The sequence below is a fragment of the Falco cherrug genome, chromosome Z, assembly GCF_023634085.1.
Source record: "Falco cherrug isolate bFalChe1 chromosome Z, bFalChe1.pri, whole genome shotgun sequence".
Taxonomy (NCBI): Eukaryota; Metazoa; Chordata; class Aves; order Falconiformes; family Falconidae; genus Falco; species Falco cherrug.
Genome location: NC_073720.1, coordinates 11705388 through 11724508, shown reverse-complemented (window position 1 = coordinate 11724508; position 19121 = coordinate 11705388). Strand labels below are relative to the sequence as shown.

The window sequence follows — 19121 nt, the reverse complement described above, 5'->3', positions numbered from 1 at the left end:
CCATCGGGACCGGAACAAACCGGGAGACGGGCCGGGGGCGGGCACAGTCCTCCCCTGCTAGCCCCCAGGCGGCAGCGGGGAGCCCCCGGGGGTCCTGCCGCGGGCGCGCCGCGTCCTTCGTGGCCGGCCTGGCCCCGGTGCTGCGTTGCAACACCGAACACCCTGGGGACGAGGGGCTAAAGGGCACCTCCTGGAGGGATGGGGGGGTGTAGGGCTGCTGCAGCCCACCCTGCCCTTCCCCTGCCACCCGCCGGCTGCCTGGCTCCGGGAACCCCGCTCCCGCCCCGGCTCCGGTGCTCTCCCCTCGCCCAGGGCGGCGGCGGGCTCCCCATGGAGGACCCGCCTGGCTCAGCACCCCCACGGGTACCCACGCCCACCGGTGCTGCTCACCGCGGACGGGTCTGTCCCATGGAGCTCTGGCGGGACCCGGGGGCCTTTGGGGAGTATCTGGGACAGGGACACGGACACACCAGACTCCCCCGTCCCCTTCCCAAGGAGAGAGGGTCCAGGCTGCTCCCGGAGGGACCGCGGGCCTCGTTCATCCCTCTTGTGCCAGGGGCCACCGGCCTGGAGCCGTGCCCCGGGGGGTCTGAGCCGGGAGGCGGCGCTCAGTCATGCCTGGAGGGGGGCTGCGCTTGGCGGGGGGGGCCGCTGGGCAGCCAGGCCGGACCACCGGGGGGCGGCTGCTCCCCCCGCAGCTCCACGGTGCTCCGTTATGGGGGAATGGGGTGGGAGCGGGGCTGGCACAGGGCAGAGCGCTCCCAGGAGCAGAGCTGTGGCCACGGATACCCCCCACCCCCGCCTTCACCGCGGTCAGGGAGGATGGTGATGTCAGGGGAGTCTGGGGATGATGTCAGGGGAGTTTGGGGAAGCATGGTGAGATCATTTCCAGTCGGGATGCCCTCATCCCCTCAGGCAGTGCCCAGACCCTCTGTCACAGACACCTCCTCTATGTAAGATAAATAATTTATTACAACAAGACGGTGGCTGCTGTTAGCAAAATACCTGATCCCCATCAGACAGCCCCAATAGGTAGCCCCCCCCAGCCCTCATAAGTAGCCCTTGCTATTTCACATCCCCCCTCCACAGGATCCCTGTTTGCCCCTGGCATTGTAGCCCCCTTGTCCTCCTACACCACATCCCCACAGCCCATTTCACCTAAGTCCTGTGTCCCTCTTGTAGCTTAGCCCCATGGCCACCTGCATCCCAGCTTCATGTCCCCTGTCTCCCAGCCCCGTGTCCCTAACCCCAGCTTATGCCCCTGTGCCCCAAACCTTATCCCTGTCCCCAGACTGCATCTTTGCCCTCAGCCTTAGGTCCCTGTCCCCAGCTTATATGCTTGTGACCAGCCCCAGTGCCAGCCCCCAGCCCCATGTTCCTCTCCTTCAGCCCCATATCTCTGTCCCCCGGCCATATCCCTGTCCCGAGCCCCAAGCCCCTGTCCCCAGCCTGTGTCCCTGTCCCCCCAGCCCCGTATCACTGTCCCCAGCCATTGTCTCTGTCCCCAGCCTATGTCCCCGACCTCAGCCCCATGACCCTGTCCCCAGCCTGTGTTCCTGTTCCAACCCCTGTGTCTCCATTCCCGGCCCGTGTCTCTGTTGCCAGCCCCATGGTTCTGCCCCTAGGCCATATTCCTGACCCCAGCCCCGTGTCCCTGTCCCCAGCCCCGTCTCCCCGTTCCCACCCATCTCGGTGCCCCGAGCAGCGGCGGGACCACCCCGGGGGAATCGAGTCGCTCAGGGGGGCGGGGGGCTGCCGCCGGCGAGTGACACGCGTGGGGGCCAATGGTCGCGCGGGGGCGGCCCCGGGGGGCGGGGCGGGTGACGTCATGGGCGCCGGTGCGCGGCGGGGCTGCTGGCGGCGCGCGCCCCACGGCAGCCGGCGCGGCGGGATGGGCCGGCGGGGCGGCGGGGGCGGCGGGCAGCGGCGGCCGCTCGCCCCCCGCCTCGGCCTCCCGCTGCTGCTCCTGCCGCTCCTCCTCCCGCCGCCGCCCGCCGGTGAGTGCCGCGGGGCCGGGGGCGCGGGCCGGGGGGGGGGCGTGCGACGCGTGTGGGGCACAAGCGCGACGGGGCACAGGGACGAGCCCACGGGATGGGGCGCAGGGTGCGCACATGCGTGGAGGGCGCGTGCCGTGGGGCGGGGGGATGCACAAGCACGGGGGCGCGTGGAGCCGGGAAGTGGGGTGCATACGCCATGGGGCGCGGAGTGCGCGTGCCGTGAGGCGGGTGTGTGCAGTGGGTGGGAGGTCTGCGCGCTGTGGGGCGAGGGGCTGCGTGTGCGGTGGGGGGAAGGGTGGCCGCGTTGTGGGGCAGGGGGACGAGCTTGCGACAGGTATGAGGTACATGAGCTATGGGATGTGGGGCGTGCACGCAGTGGGGCGGGGGTGGGTGAGGATGGGGCACAGGGGTGCAAGCAGCGGCGCGCAGCATCCGCTTGCTGTGAGATGCAGGATACACGTGCAGTGGGACAGGTGAGTCTGTGCAAGGCGGGACGGGGGGCACACGCAGTGGGATTTGGGGCACGTGTGCAACAGGGCACGGAGGTAGGCCCGGCTGGGTTCGGGGTGTGCGGGCAATGGGGCAGGAGGTGCTCCTGCAACAGGGCACGAGGTGGGTGCGACGGGACAGAGGATGCGTGTGCCGTGGGGTGTTTGCGTAACGGGGCACGGGGCTGCACGTGCAGAGGGTGCCAGATGCCTGTGCAATGGGGCGCCAGGATGTGCGTGCGGTGGGGCATGACGATAAGCCCGCCGTGGGGCGCGGGGTACCCGTGCGGTGGGCCACGGAGATCAATGTGCAGTGGGTCACGGAGGTGTGGGTGCCAGGGGGACGCAGGCGGTGCAAGTGCAGTGGAACCCCCTGGTGGGGGGGCGGTGGCATGTGCACGGGCCGCGGGCCTGGGGGGCTACCGATGCAGGGCAGAGGGCTGTGCGCGTGCAGCGGGGCAGCGGGGATGGACAGCCCGCGGGGAGAGGGGGATGTGCGCGCAGGAGGCGTCGGGATGCGACGGGGGGGACATCGGCGGGACTGTGAGAGGCGATGAGTGTGCCATGGGGCACAGGGAGCGGGCTTGGTGACGGGGGTGCGGAAGGGGACCCAGGGACTTGGAGGGGGCACCCCTAAGGGAGCGGGGCAGCTGGCCGGGGGCTGCCTGTCCCGCGGGGCCGGGCCGCGGCGCGAGGGTCGCCGTGGGGCAGCGGTGGGGCTGTGGCGGGAGCTGTCCGCGGTGCTGAGCGACGGCGGGAGCTGTCCGCGGTGCTGACGGCCGGCCGCGGCGTGGGGCTGTGGTCCGGGGGTGGAAGATCCTGCGGCGCCGGCCGCTGGCCTGAGGCAAAGGGGCACTTGCTTTCCTCCTTCTCCACCCACCTTCCATGGGTTGGAAATCTCGTTCCGTCCTCCAGCAGCTCTCCCGTGCTCTGGCCACACCGACACGGGGCTTTCAGACTGACCCTCTGCCTGCAGTCGGCTCCTCCTGCCTTGCCCTGGGCGAGTGGGTATGGGGAGAAGCGTGCTGGGACTGGGAAGCTCTGAGTGCTTCTGCCATGCCACTTCCTAGAGCTGCATTCGACATCCCCTCCTTTCTGGGGTCTCCTGCCAGGTCACTATCCCCGGCTGGGGAGGGGAGCTCTAGAGTGGCTTGGTGGTTCATGGTGGGGAGATTGGGATCAGGTGCTCTTGCATTGAGACAGGTATTTAATGTCTGGCTTGTTTCGCCTGGAAGTGAAGGGGAGGGGGAGCTGCCTTTGTTCCAGGCAAGGGAGCAGAAGCGTGTCAGTGTACAGCTGGCTGGGGCTGCACATAGGCAGCACAAACACATGTGCACACAAGCACATGCACGCACTTCCAGCCAGGTGCATGCTGTGCAAAGCAGCCCTTCTTCTCAGCTATCCCACTCGCCAGTGGATGAGTCCTCCTGGACACAGCCCTGCTCCCAGCCCATTCTCTGCTGGTGTCCCACTTGCTGGCAGCTTGTCAGGAGGTGCATCTCATCCTTGGTGCATCTCTGGGGAGTAATGGATGGGTCTGCCGGGCTGGCACTGGAGAATTGTGGCAATGGTAGGGTGAAGTTAAAGCCGCTGTGTGGAGACCAGGTCTCCTTTGTCTCTACTGTGCTGAGGAAGTGGCTGACCCTCTGGTACTGCGGCTCCTAGAAATCCCTGGAAATCAAACTGTCAGACAGTTGGGCAAGGGGAAGTGGCCCCAGTGTGTGCTGCGGACTTGAAGGGGGTATCTTGCAGACATGGGGGTGTGCACAGCATGCACACCCATCCATGTGGGTGTGCACACCTCCACTTTGTTGTGCATGCAGACAGCACCCACGTGTGCATATGTGCACACATATGTGCACCATTCCTCCTCCGCAAACCATGGGAGAGCTGGGAGGCTGTCCAGGCAGTGCACTGCTTGCTGCTTCTCCTGGCTCTAGGGTGGGACTCTGTGGTTTATGATGGGCTCTGTGCTGAGCCTCCTTGGCAGGCAGAGAAGGGGACATCTATGTCCCTGTGGGAGCTGACCTGTTGGGGCAGGGCTGGAGCCATAAGGAATGGCCCTTTATTAGAGGTAAATGCAGGGAGCAGGTCCTCACTGAAGAGGATGATGAGTTGAAAGAGGTGAGCTGGCTCCAGAGGGTGAGTGCCCACAGCTTGGGGAACTGGGCTTGAGGCAATGCTGAACCAGGCATGATGCAGACTGTGCCAGGGCTGGGAGGCACAGCTGAGCACAGCTGACATCAGCCCTAGGGACTCACTGAAATGGCACAGTACCAGCCCTTCCTGCCTCCAGGCTGCTGATTTTGGGACATGTTCAGAGCCTGGATGGGTCGGCCTGGTCTGGGAGGGGTGCTGCAACCCACCTAGTCCTTCACCCTGCTGAGAGCCCCTTGGGTGTCCTCTACAGATGGACTCTTTGTGACTGACTACTTCACCCGCACACCACGCAAGCTCAGCCCCTTCCGCTCCTTTGCCAGCATTGAGCTCTTCCACTTCCACATCCCTGAGGACACAGTCATCGCTGTCTGGAACCTCATCACCTTCAAGGAGCAGGGTGGCACTTTCGGGGACCAATGCCCAGATCGTAGCATCACCGTGTAAGTAAGCAGCCTGCCCTGTCTGTTTCCTTCTTGCCTGCCCCTGCTGCTCCCTGCCTGAACTTGCCCTGGAGCCTGGCTGCTCCTGTCTGCTTCTTGCTTGCACGTGCACATGTATGTACACGTATGCACATGCACACATACAGAGGAGCGCTCAAGCACACACATGCATATGCAGGTATGCACTTGTGCACAGATGCACACAGATGCACACACATACACATGCATGCTCGCTCCCCATGATTCATCTTCCCCAGGACCATTGCAGGCTCTGATCTTTTGTGCTTTTCATACATGAACGGTTTTGCTTGAACACCCACCCTGGGAGGCTCACAGTCTCCAGCAAGGTCCCAGCTTACAAATGGCTTCCCATAAAGTCTTTGAGCTTCCTAATAGCATGGAGGACAGAATCCCATGTGTAGGGCATGCTGGCCCTGCTATGATACCTAGCCTGCATCCTGTTAATTGCTGTGTTGCCTGCAGGTATTTCCGCTCAGGGGCTCCCTCCGTCATTAACCCGTTGCACACGCACTTCCCCAGGGACACAGCTGTCCCTGGCTCCTTCGCACTGACCCTCACCTGGACCCTGCCCAACCGCACCACAGGAGTGTTCAATGTCACCAGCCCACTGCCTGGGGACTGGTTCCTGGCTGCCCACCTACCCAAAGATGAAGGCAAGATCTCCGTCAAGGTGAAGGGCTTGTGGGGACTGTGGGGTGGCAGGGCTCACTGCACTGCTCTCCTGGGGTGTGACTGTTCTGGGCTGGCAGTGCCTGGGGCTGGTGTCCCAAGTGGGGATAGTGCCCTGTGCCCCCTGCCCTGAGCTGACTGTTCTGCTGGTGCAGGGGCTCTATGAGGAGTGCCAGTATCTCTTCCAGCCACAGCTTATTGTGCAGCGCCTGGTGAACATTGCTGTGCTGTACCCTGGCTTCATCACTGAGCAGAGCATGGCCCCCCACAACCGCTCCTACCTTTACAAGTGAGTGTGAGAGGGTCTTCTAAGGAGGAGGCATCCCCAGGGTGAGGAGCTGAGGGTGCTCCATCCCTCTGGCTTGCCTCCCCAGCCTCGTTGGTCCGTGCTGAGAGGCAGGACATGACACCGCTGTCCTGCAGGGTGTTTGTGCCCAGCTACACATCGCGGGTGCTGGTGGAGGTGCTGCGATGCCGCGGGGTTGAGGGCTGCCCGCTCTGGCTGCGTGTGAGGGCCAAGGCTCCCCCCCTGCACAACTCCACGGCTCTGGACTGCCGGGAACATGCTCCCTGCCAGCTGACACTGGACCTGCCCTTCTGGCAGCACTGGTACTATGTGCTGGTGGAGAAACACCCTGGGGTGCCAGGCACTGTCTCCTTTCAGGTCAACGTGCAGCTCACAGGTGAGGGTGCACAGGGAGGTATGGGGGGGCAGGGGCGAGGGGGCCATGGTCTTGCCTCTGCTTGGGTGACTGCTGGGTGATAAAGGATGCCCCCAGGATCTGGCCTCAGCTGGGCACAGGGTTCTACCCAGCTCTGCTGGGATGGGGACACTGGGAGGTGTTGGGCATGGGTTGCAGATGGAGGTAAGCAGTGGGCAAGAAAGGGATGCGGGAACTAAGAGGGGGCTGAGAAATCTGTGTGTGCCCTTGCTGATGGCTCTGTCCCCCAGACTGCTCCCGACCCAGCCTGGCCCGGCCACCCTTCCTGCCCTCCAGTGCCTCCATGAACATGCCCCACTCCTTTGGCTCTGCGGGTGGGCTGGCGCTGGGGGACAGCCCTCCACCGACCAGCCCCAACAGCACAAAGCACCCGGTCCCCATCCCCATCACCTCGCCTGCTGGTGAACGGTGCTGGCCGGTCCGCCCCACACTGCGCAATGAGCTGGACACCTTCTCCGTCCACTTCTACATCTTCTTTGGGCCCAATGTGTCAGTACCACCCGACCGCCCTGCTGTCTTCGTCATCAACCTGCTACCAGTGCTGGACAGTGGTGGAGTGCTCAACCTGGAGCTGCGGCTCAACGTGGTGAGATGGCAACATTGCATCCTGGATGGGGCAGGGCAGCCCAGGGGGAATGGGCTGGGAGATGGGTCATGTCAAAGCTGCAACAGGGGAAGGGACAGGATTTGGGGGACTCTTGGGTCATGGGCCATAGTTTGGAAGCTCAAGGGTAATGGAGCACAGATTAGGGTGCTCCAAGGGCAGGATGATGGCCTGGATTTGGGGTTGTTCTTGGGTGATGGGCAGTGGGTTAGGGCACTGCTAGGTAGTGTGATGTGATCTGGGTGCTGTCAGAGCAGGGGACATCCTTAGCTTAGGGCCATCTCCTCCTCTGCTGTCAGAGCTCTCTGTGTGGTGAGAACGTGACGGTGTTTGGGTGTCTGAACCATGAAGTCCCACTGACGTCTGGTGACAACTCCTCGGTCACCTGTGAGACAGGTAGGCTGGGCTGTGCATGTCCAGCTTGCCATGGCTGTGGGAGTCACACCCCTGCATGTGTCTGGCAAGAGGCTGGGTAGGAGATGGCAGAGACCATGGGGGCATCTGGCCCTGGAACCTGGCATGGGGTGCTCTGTCCCTGTCCCAGCTCTGCCCAGGGGAAGCAGTGGCCTCCTCCCCTGCTCACCTGGACTTGTCCCGGCCCGCAGAGTCCCTGGCAGGCTTCCTGCTCTCCGTCAACGCCACAGCCAGCCTCAGCCGCCTGCGGATCCCCTACCCCCAGACGGGCAGCTGGTACCTGAGCCTGCGCTCGCTCTGTGCCACAGAGCACGGGTAAGAGACTCTGTCTGGCCCCTCCCTGCGTGCCCAGAAGGGATGTCCCCACCATGGCCTGCATCCATGTGCACTGTGGGTCCGTGGGTGTGCCTGGCCCCTGAGCTGCATGTCAGTGCTCACGTGTGTGCACGTGGCTTCACGAGCTGTGTCTCACCGCGTGAGTGCCTGCGTGGGCATGGATGGTTCTATCCTGTGCCTGCCTGACCATCTGTGGGTCCCTGCGGCTTTTCCCTCTGTCTTGTGTTTAGGAAGTGCCTGTCAGCTTGTGAACGCCATGCATCTGTTGGTGCCTGCCCATCTCCGCAGCAGTGTCCATCTGTACCCATGCCTGGGAGGGAGCTGGGCTGTCACTGCGAGGACAGGGCTTGGCTCTCTGGTCAGGCTGCTGTGCCCTTGCTCTGCTCAGCCTCTCTAGGGACTGGTCATGTGTCTGTGGCTCTGCTCCTGGCCTGTGTGTCTGCCTGAGAGCCCCGTGGAGAAGAGGGACTGTGGTGTATGTGTGTGTGTGTGTGTCTGTAGATGTGAGTGCATGTGGGGCTCTGTGCTGAGGAGATGGTGCTGTGTGCATGTTCAGTGCATGCAAGTAGGCAGCACTCGGTGTTTGGTGAATGTATGCAGACAGCACTGCGTGCATGTTTGGGTGCACACATGTAGATGGCTCTGTGTGCATGTTTGCGTTTGTGCAAGCAGACAGGGTTGTGTGTGTTCTGTGTGCACATGTGCAGATTTGACTGTGTCAGCACACATAGGGACAGAAGATGTGCAGACGTGCGCTGTGCATGTGTGCAGACAGCACTGTGTGCAAGTTCACGCACGTCAGGGTGCCTGTGTTTGCACAGGCAGCAGTAGGTGCATGCTGTTGGGGCATGGGCTCATCTGTGCTCCTGCGTGCTGGAGCTGCTGAGGTGCTGGGTGTGCCCAGAGCTGTGTACATTGGAGGTGCAGGGCAGCCGGGATGCTGTGCCTGCTCTGACTTCACTGCGTTTCTAGTTCACACTGTGTTGCCAGTTGCAGTCAGTCCTTCCATGACACAGTCACATGAAGGCATTGCAGGGCATGGTGTTAGCACAGCAAAATCCAAACGAAATAAGAGCCAGCTGATTGAGTTGCAAAAGGCAAAGAGGGTCTAAGCGCAGCCACATTCCTCCTGCCTGCCCAGCCTGGCCCAGACAATTGCAGCACACAAGATCCTGGGGGACTAGCTCTCAGCTGCCATATGTAGCACCGAAGCAGCCTATTTCTGCGTTCACCCAGTCTTCCATCACCTGCCAAGTGTGGGTGTGACAGGTGCCTCTGGTGGAGGCAGGAGATGCTCAAGGGGCACAAGGCAGGGGCTGATCCCCTTCTCCTGTACCACAGGTTCGAGCCCTGCACCAATGTGACGGCCGAGGTGTACCTGCGTGCCTATCTCTCACCCTGCATCAATGACTGTGGCATCTATGGCCAGTGCAAGCTGCTGCGCACCAACAACTACCTGTATGCCGCCTGCGAGTGCAAAGCTGGTGAGAGCTGCCCCAGGCACCCATGGTGTCCTCTGCACCCAGGAGCCCCACTGGCGTCCTCCCTGGGGATTGCGCACCCTATCAGTCCCCCCGCTATAAGTCTCCATAGGGCACTGGAAAGGGGCTTCCCTGCTCCCTCCGCAGCCCCTGTGAGTGCTGCGGGGGTGATGGTGGCTCTCCCTGACCACAGGCTGGAATGGCTGGGGCTGCACGGACAATGCCGAAGCTTTCTCCTATGGCTTCCAGCTCCTCTCCACACTGCTGCTGTGCCTCAGCAATGTCATGTTCGTGCCTCCCGTGGCCATTGCTGTCCGCAGCCACTACCTCCTGGAAGCTGCTGTCTACATCTTCACCATGTTCTTCTCCACTGTGAGCATGGCGTGGGGGTGGCTGTCAGGGGGAGGCGAGGGGCCAGGGCTGTGCAGGGCTGGTCTCACACCCTTTCCCTGTTACCCCAGTTTTACCATGCTTGTGACCAGCCGGGCATCGTGGTGTTCTGCATCATGGAGTATGATGTGCTGCAGTTCTGTGACTTCCTGGGCTCCCTCATGTCTGTTTGGGTCACCGTCATCGCCATGGCCCGGCTCCAGCCCATGGTCAAGCAGGCAAGTGTGGGAACATGGCACGAGGGGGGGGCACAGAGAGGACCTATCCTGATGAGTGCCCTGCTGCCCCACAGGTGCTGTACCTGCTGGGGGCAATGCTGCTCTCCATGGCTCTGCAGATGGACCGCCATGGGCTCTGGAACCTGCTGGGGCCCAGCCTATTCGCCTTAGGGATCATGGCCATCGCTTGGGTAAGGAGATATTGTCCCTGTTCTCTTAGGTCCCCATCCTGGCTGCACTCAGCATCCTGCCCAGCTGTCTAGCACCACTGTCCCACCAACATCTCCCCTCTGCTACCCTCACCTTTCCCCATGAATGCCCCTCTCTGGCTCCTGGAGATGCGGCATTGTGGCACAGGGGCTGTGCCTGTCCCTGCTGGGGCTGCCTCTTCCAGCCCTCCTTTTACCTACTGCAGACGGCTCGCACCATCCGGCGCCGCCACTGCTACCCACCAACCTGGAAGCGCTGGGCTTTCTACCTGTGCCCGGGAGCACTGATTGCTGCAGCTGCCGTGCTGCTCTACGCCTTCGTGGAGACGGAGGAGAACTACTTCTACATCCACAGCATCTGGCACCTGCTCATCGCTGGCAGCGTCGGCTTCCTGCTGCCACCCCGCGCCAAGTCCAGCAGGCGCATGGGGCCGCTGCCCCGGCGCAAGGGCTGCGGGTACCAGCTCTGCGTCAATGAACAGGAGGAGCTGGGGCTTGTTGACCCAGCTGTGGCCTCCATCAACAGCATTTGTACCAGCTGATGCCAACGGCAGCCCGGACTCCTCTGGCACGGACAGCAACCCCGTGGGGCCTGGCATCTGCTCTCTCTGCCAGCCACCCATCGCCAGGAGCGCCAGGACTCCTCTGGGTGGGCTCACAGCCACCCGTGCCACCTTGTTCTTGCAATTACAGCCTGGCTGAACTTGTCTCCGGGAGTTGCTGTGACTCGGTATGGTGCAGAGCTGGGGGGGCTCCAGGCTGAGCTGGGGCCGTGCTCCTTTCTTTGCTGGGCCGTGCAGGTGCCTGGGGGACATAGCCAGTCTAAAGGGGTGAATGGCAATGGTCTCTCGCTCTTGCTCAGGGGTCCATAGCAAGAGATGCCACTCTGCAGTGGGCTGCTCTGGGGCTGACCCAGGTCCGGCATCAAGCAAGAGGTGGGGGGCCAGGGACTGCAGTCTTTTGGCTCGCTGCAGGGCAGGCTGTGGAGCTGGAATAACTTTGTAATGGCATTGTGCTCCACAGGACAGCTGTATTACCTGACCCATGGGTAGCTATGCTGCGCCAGGGCAGCCAGGGTCCACCCCATAACCCTGGGGGTAGTTGCCACTGGGGATTGGTGGTGATGCTGCCTGCCGTGGTGATGCATCGGTCTGAGAGTGCACTGCCTGCAAGGGCCACATCCACAGAAGCACACAGCCCTGTGGTGTCACCTGCTGCCCAGAGCAACCTCCCTCAGTGCTTCACATGTGGGTGCATCACCCAGGAGCAGTGATGCTGTGTCCCTGTTATTGCCACCAACCATGACCAACTGTCCTGTCTGCAGGACAGGGCATCAGTGGGAGGGGCCATTGCATCTGGGGATATACACTGGGGACTGTACCCACCCCATCTGGTACCTGGGAGAAAGGGTTAGGACAACCCTTTCTCAGCCCCTGTTCCTCATCCTGCCCTGTGGTCAGACCCATGGGCTCAGCACCCACTGGACCCAGTCATGACTGTGGTAAGGTGGCAAACATCTGGGCTTTGTGTTTGTGGCTCATGGACAGGGCATTTCTACCCTGCTTCTGCATCTCACAGGGGGCAGGATGGACCAGAGGAGAGGGCAAACCCTCTCTGGGGACTGCTCCAACCCCCTGGGCTCTTCCCAGCGTTGCAGGGGTTGTCAGGGGTGAGTCCCCAGGAAAAGCTCTGCACCCCAGTGGTCACATCCTGGCTCTGCAGAACCCTCCTGCCAGCAGCCCCCTCCTTGTACCCTGGGGACAGAGCCCAGCTACAGGGAGATTTACTGGATGCCTAACAGGATTAGCAACTGCGGGTGGGCAGGCAGCTATGTAATAGGATTGCAATCTAATTAAAACTGCTGCCTGGGAGCTGAGCCCCAGCTGGCCTGAGTGGGTGGGCATGGGTGGGGGTGCTGCGGGGGCTGCTGGAGAGGATAGCAGGGATGAGGTGGGCAGAGCAGAAGGAAGGGTGAGCTGGTGGGGGCCACGGTGGCATTTGTGGATTCAGGGCTTTCCTGCTTGCACCTCAGGCCTTGCCAGGGGTGATGGCTGTGGGGAGCCAGCCTGGGGTGGAGGTGTGTTGGGCAGCCCAGGGTGGCTGGGCAGGAGCCCTGGTTACTGTGCAAGGGGGCCGGGGGATCTGTACCGGCTGCCCTACTTCCCCTGAGAGCTCACTCTCCAGCCTTTTCTCTGTCACACAAAATGCCTTGTCTGGTCCAGCCAGGCGGCTGATTAAGGATTAATTTTTTAATTTAAAACATTACTCACTTCACCAAGTCCAATCACATCCCCCTGGCAGTAGCAGCCCCCAGAGAATGAGGAGCTCAGCTTTAGCTTTCACATCAGCAACACACTGGAGTATGGTGCACACTGAGCACACCACGCCAGCAGGTGCACAAGCCTGGTGGGTGGTCCTGCACAAATGCACCCCAATGTCATGGAGATATCCATGCAGTGTCCTTAGGGCTCCCTCATCCCCTGCCTCACTGCTGTAGGGCTGAAGTGAAAACCTGCTGCTTGCCAAGCCTGATGAGCGTGTGGTAGCATGCACATTCCTCTTGCAAGCAGCTGCACAGCCCCTGGCCTGTCCCACAGCAGACACTGTGGGGGTGGGAGGTGCAGGTCTGGACCCCTGAGTGGTTCTGGCAGTGGCAGGCAGGGGTTTTAGCCAGCAGAGCTACCCAGGGAAGCCTGGAGGAGCCATGCACTGGCTCTGCTGGACTGCGCTTCTCCAGGCTTCTGGGACAGCTCAGCACTCCCTCTCATTTTAATTAAACCTGCGATGGCATTTTTCATCTCAAGGACAGGCCAAGTGGCTGACCGTACTGTCAGGGAGGGAGCTTAGCCAAGCAGTGCTGGAGGGGATCCTGATACTCTGCCAGCCCAGCTCATCCCCCGGGGATCATAGGCTGCCCACTGAGAGGTGATAAACTCCTCCCCACTTCATCCCCCAGCCCCAGTGGGGCAGGAACATATCCCCCTGCCCAGGAGGCTGGCACAGCTCAGGGAGCATTGTGGTGCCGTGCAAGTACAGGACATACAGTCTTACAGGACTGAAAGGTTTTTGCACAGTGCTCCTGGCATGAAACATGGTGAAGACACTCTTTCCCTGGGACATCCAGTACAGGGTGTGCGGCACTGTCTTTCCCACCAAGCCTGGCTGGGAGCTTGCTGGGACACTCCATGGGAGTCTCCGCATCCCCTCAGCCTCCCCGCCACTGCAGGGCTGGGACCACTGGCCTGTCAGTCCCTACTGGATTAGATGAGCTTTACCAGTACGCTCTCCATGGTGTTCAGCCTCCACTCCATTAGGATGTGCTTGGTGTGAAGGCTGGACCCTACCTTTCCACCCCTGCTCAGAGAGTTGGGGTCTCTGTGACTGCTGTCACCACCCCCAGTGTAAACAGCCTTCCTGATGCTCCATCCTTGCCTCTGCCAGGCACAGTAACCACATAACCATGGCAACAGTGTCCCTATAACAACCAGGTACATCTGACATCCCCATGGCAACCGACTCCCTGAACAGCTGGTGAAGAGCTTTGCTTCCTCAGTGCTGGAGAGGGATGGAGGGGTTCGAGCTCCACCAAGGCAAGTGGCTGCCAGGATGTGGGGACAGACACAGCTAGGAAGGGCTTTGGCCTGGTGCCTGGGCTAGCACAAACCTTTGTGGCCTTTATCCTGCCAGGGAGGCTGCGGGGGACACAGGTGATGCAGGAAAAGGGGGTGGCCCTGGGGACAGCATCACCTCTGCTCAGATTCCTGCATTGCAGCCCTGTCCTGCCTGCTGGCTGTCAGTGCCATCACAGTAGCATTCCCTGCTCTGACACACACTCCTTGGAAATGTGTATCCCAAAGGCCAGGACCATGCTTCCTCCCATAACCTCCTCCTGCCCCTAACTCCCACAGCAGGGATGCTCTGCCTATTGCCCACAGACTGCCCTTCCCACAGGGCTGCTGGGCCCTCCCGCCACTGTCTGCCCATGCCTGCTGGGCCAGACTCACCAGACAGCAGACCTGACGCAGTCTGTCATTGCAGACAGCAATTGCACGCCATGCAACTTTAATGTGTCAGGCCTGAATTACTGAGCCCTGCAGCGGGCTGCTTGCGTGCAGGCAGGACCCATCATCCCTCCTCCTCTCCCTGCCTGAGCATGCCCGAGCAGGCAGCAGCGTGTGGGGGCTGGTGAGAGGTCCCAGGTTTTAGGGTCTCTCCAGGTGCAGGGGGGTGCCATGCCCCTTGCTAGCCCCAGGAGCTGTGAGGTGCAAGTGGCAGGGTGGCTGCTAGTGCCACCAGCTTGGTCTCCTTGGGGTTGGTTTTCCCCAAACATGGCATTATCTCCACAGGGTGCAGGAACAGGTGTGTAGGGAGGGATGTGCAACCCTGCTCTGTCTCCACCTCAGCATTTACTCCCTGCATCTTCATGAAACCCCACGGCCAGAGGCAGCAGAACCTCCACTGCTGCCCTGGGAGGTCCTCGCCCCTCCTGCTCACTGTGCTGCCAGACCGGAGCAAGATGAAGCCTTTCCACCACAGTCAACGTGAATTCCACTGTCCATGCCACCAGAGCTTGCTCCCTGGCCAGGCATGGCTGTCACAATGCTGCTCTGGGGATGATGAAAGTCTGGGAGAATGGTCCGACTGCTCTCTTCTTAGCAATTTGCCCGGTGCACCCTGCAGCCACTCGACGATTTTCTCTTCAGAGTAGCAAGCTTCGACTGCCCTCCCTGTGCAGACCCATCCATCACCCAAGGTTGGCACCACCATGCAGATCACAGACACTGGAGCCACCTGCTGTGCTTTGTCCCTGGCCATCACTCAGTCCAGCAGACAGTGGCCGCACCATGGCCAGCCCAAGGGGAGCAGCTCTGGGCATGCAAAGGGACCCCATTTCCCCTGGAGCAACCCACAGAGAGCCTGCTTGCTAACCCCTCTTTCTTCCCCATCCCCTAGCGCTGTGTCTCACCTTCCTCACTGCCATCCCCAGCCCCCATGGCATGTCAGGGACCCCTCAAAGCTTCAGCCCCAGCCTGCAGCATGTGGGGTGAGGGCCAGCTGGGAGCCAGGCACCCACAAATGGGAGATACAACTACAGGTGGAAGCAAGCCCAGCTCCAGTGCATGATGCTGCATTGCTCCTGCCGTGGGGCATCTCTCCAGGTCCCTGCCCCAGGGCAGCACCACAACGTATGGGATAGAGCTGAGCATGATATAGCCAGCCCAGAGCAGGGGCAAGGTGCTCAGAGTTGGACCTGGGGCATTGGAAACCAGCATTACGGCAGCAGCACCCTCTGCCATGACACCTGGGGGGGTGAGAAAGCAGCAGCATAGGAGGGCATGCCAGGTTTTGCATGAGGGTATGGGTGCAGGGGCCATGGAAGGAAGGAACAAATGGCTTAGGTGTACCCACGGGGACTGGAGCATCTCATGGGGACTCTGCCAAAGGACAAACAGCAGTTGCCACAGTCGCATGGCTGGAGAGGAGCTGTAGACAGGGAAGGGGGACAATGTGACATGGGAGCCCAGGCAAATGTGGCGGTGATGCATTGTGATTTTCAGTCACTGCTAATTAAGTTTCTTGGAGAGGCTGTTGGGGGAACCTGGTGGGGGGTGTGGGGGGTGTGGGGCTGGGCTCAGAGCTTTATCCCTTGCAATTTAATAAAGGGAGATGAAGAGCTGCTCTGCCAAGCAGAAAAGCCACTTGTGTCGTCCTTAACTTCATCAAGGGAACTGCATAGGAATCAGGAAGCTTGCTGAAAGAAATTAACAGAGCAGCCAGGAGGGCAGAGCGCCGGCAGACAGCATGAGAATTGCTCAGAGCAGCATGCTGGAGACTTAAGTAAATGAACAGGTCCTTCAACGAGATTTGCAAGGCCAGTGTGGCTGAGGAGCAGAGTGGGTAAACGAGTGAGAAAGGTTATCCCTTTAAGGAGGGGAGCTGTGTCAAAATGGGAAGCCTGTGAAAGGGGATGAAGTTACCTGAAAAAACGGGGAAAAAAAGACCCCCCAAAAAGGCTTTGAGGAAGATCTTGGCAACGGTATAAAATTGCAAATAATTTTGCAATGCGAACTTCAAGGTGTAGCTGTAGCAATGAGACTTTGGAGATGTCCAGGGGTGCCCCAGAGTGCTGCAACCCGGACCTACCTCCTTCGGATGAATCTTGGGGTAGGACTTGTGTGTCCTGCAAGGCTTTTGTATTAGGACAAGAAAGTCAAGTGTTTCTAGCCCCAGAGCAGACATCCAGGGCCCATATATCAACAGAGAGGGATGCTGCTGAAAAAGCAGCCTTGTTGCATCACAGACGGTGAGTAAGGGAAGGGTCTCCTGCAGGCTGTGACTACACAAGAGCAAAGTCTACAAGTGTGAAGTGCAGCTGTGCTCACTGTCAACTTGTAGGAAATTAAGGCAGTTACTCTCATGAGAAATCAGCCCCACACCAACAGAAATCAAACTGTTACAGCAATACAATCCTGGATAAATTTATCTTAAGAAGCAAGCCTGCAGAGGAAGATAAAACCATGTTAGCAGAGGCTGAGAACATTTTCCATGGGATGCAAAGCCACTGTTCCCTTTATGCCTTGCAGATTAAAGTTTTCTCATAAAATCCATTTCCCCCCACTCAAGTACCACCACCAAAATTTCCCTTGAGAGAACCAAGTGCTAAGTATTATGTTGTTATGTATGAACGGTGCTCTCAGCAGAAGCTATATTAAAGAAATCACATTGAATTTCCCTGTTGAAGTGTGAGTGGTGCCTACACCAAGGGGAATATTACAGTTGCTTCTTACTTTATATAAAGACGCTTCACTACCTCCAGGGCTAAACCCACAGGCTGTGCATTTTGAGGAGGAGTATTTTGGCTAAAATTAAATAGACTTGGAACAAGTGCAATCCAGAGGCTCCTGGCTCAGCAGGAGGGGAGGTAAGTCCCAGTGGGCTCCGGGCTCCACATCCTCCCAAAGAGCTTTGCCCCAGGGCTGGCCTGCAGTCAGCAAATCTCCTGCCAGCATAGCTATAAATCCCAGACAAGCTCATGAGGGTTGTTGTTCTAATCAACTAATGAAGACGTCTCCTGCAGGGAAGATGGATAATCTGAGCTGGAGGCTTCTTCCCTGTTTGGGGGGGCAGACGTGGAGCAACACCCAGCTCCTCATGAGGGACCCCATAAACATTAGTACACCTTGAGGATCAGGGTGCAGTCCCTGCTGCAGAGAGGTGCCAAGTGCTCCCAGGCACTGAGCGTCTCCCTGCACCCTGCCTTCAACTGAAATTCATTCTCAGACCCTGAGTGTGCTGTGGTTCCGGGCTGCCTTCAAAAACCCACTTGACCCCATCCTCCGCCTGCTGGGTCTGCAAGCAGCTTGCCTGCTCTCATCCCTGAGTCTTCACTTCTGTCTAACCCTGTCTGCTGCAACACAGACTGTTTTTCACGCAAATCACATGAGAAAAATCAAGGTCTGATGAGAGTGAAGTCTGTGCAGGATCTCCCTGAGCCACAGCTAGGCACAGTGCAAGGAGGATCCACTTCAAAGCAGGGAGCCGCTTCATTAAAAAAGTGAACTAGGGCTTTTGACATCGAGATAAACATCCTGATACACTTCAAAGAAGCTTCCTCTCCTTGTCCTTAGACACCCTCTGCCGCTTCACTCAGTTCTGGATTTTGGAGTTAACGCTTCTGCCTAATCCATCCTGCGCCATACCCTAGCAGTGGTTGCGTGGCAGGGGAGGTGCTGGATGCTGCTTTGCTGCATGAGACCTTCAGGGCATGACCACACACCCAAATACTCCGTCATTGCCTTCTGACCCACCTATGAATAGATAAGAGTTGCTGGTGAAAGTGGTGCCATTTTCGTTGAAAAACATCATGGTTCTAAAAGAAAGTACAATAGGGAAGTGCCTGAGGGCCGACAGGGGTGACTTCATGCCCAGAGAGGTCCAACCCTCTGGACACCCCACTGGCAGAGGCTGCAGACCTATCTTTGGCAGCAGGTCAGGCATTCAGCAGCCTGGGAGGTGTTAATGCTGACCATTTGTGCAGAGAGAAGTGTGAGCAGGTAGGAGCAGTGTGTGCACAGGGTGCCTGCCGTAGTCATGCTGCACCGTGATTTACCCCATGGTAAACTTCTCCATCAGCATTTGGAGCTGATGAGCAGGATTCTGCAAGGCTTGAGAGCCAGGGGACTGTTCCTAATGCCATCACCCAGTGCTTTTGCTGTGGCCAGGGGCTTTAGCAGGGTGGCCATGGGTAAGCCATGGCCAGGAGGTCTGTGTGTGACCTCACCAAGTCATCCCAGGACTTGGGGCACCCTTTGGTTCAGGAAAGGGAAGAGGAGGAGCTGGTGTAGTGGAGAACCCTCAGGGCTGAGTGCTACGAACAGGTAACCACAGGGCACAACCCAAAGCTGCTCTCAGGGCAGTTATTTGGGTCACTGTATCTATGCTTCTGATTTGTGGGCTGGGGCCAGGCTCCAGCAGGCACACAGCATTGCCTCCAGGGCACGGCATGCCAGCGGTGGCTGGGAGTGGCATACGGGACAAAGGGGTTGCTGCCTGCTCCACTGGGAGGTAGAAACATTTTATTATTTCAGTTCCTCTAGACTATATACAGACTCTGGGCTGGGGCAGACCGGGCAGGATGGAGACAATCAGGAGAGTGGTGCAGCTTTGACTTGTTCCAGAGTGGGATAAACCCAGGGATAAATTGTCCCCCAGGCCTCCACTACCCCAGGGATCTGCCGTAGCTGCCTTGGGGGGGGTCACATGGCTGTTGGGGTCTAGAGGGCTGCTTGGTGTGCTGCAGCTTCCTTGTTGCCAGCTGTTGTCTGGGATGGAGCAGGAAGGAGCTGTATGTCCTGGCTGCCCAGAGCAGGACCCTCACAGACCCTGGGCCACCAGAGAGTGGCTTTGAAACCCTGCTGAGATCTGCTGCTAATTTCACCTCTGTTTCCAGCCTGGAGAAGGCCTTGCGTGCC

General features: G+C 59.7%; 1 protein-coding gene across 1 annotated transcript; it reads left to right on the top strand.

Moving 5' to 3' along the window:
- The first annotated feature begins 1862 nt into the window (after window positions 1-1862).
- On the top strand, window positions 1863-10857 carry TMEM8B (transmembrane protein 8B). Its single transcript, XM_055699903.1, has 13 exons — window positions 1863-1997; window positions 4896-5085; window positions 5569-5776; window positions 5931-6064; window positions 6199-6458; window positions 6728-7083; window positions 7401-7497; window positions 7707-7830; window positions 9193-9335; window positions 9526-9704; window positions 9794-9940; window positions 10015-10131; window positions 10356-10857. The coding sequence occupies exons 1-13, from the start codon at window positions 1892-1894 to the stop codon at window positions 10689-10691; spliced, it is 2397 nt and encodes a 798-aa protein (XP_055555878.1). The 5' UTR covers window positions 1863-1891; the 3' UTR covers window positions 10692-10857.
- Window positions 10858-19121: the final 8264 nt, after the last annotated feature.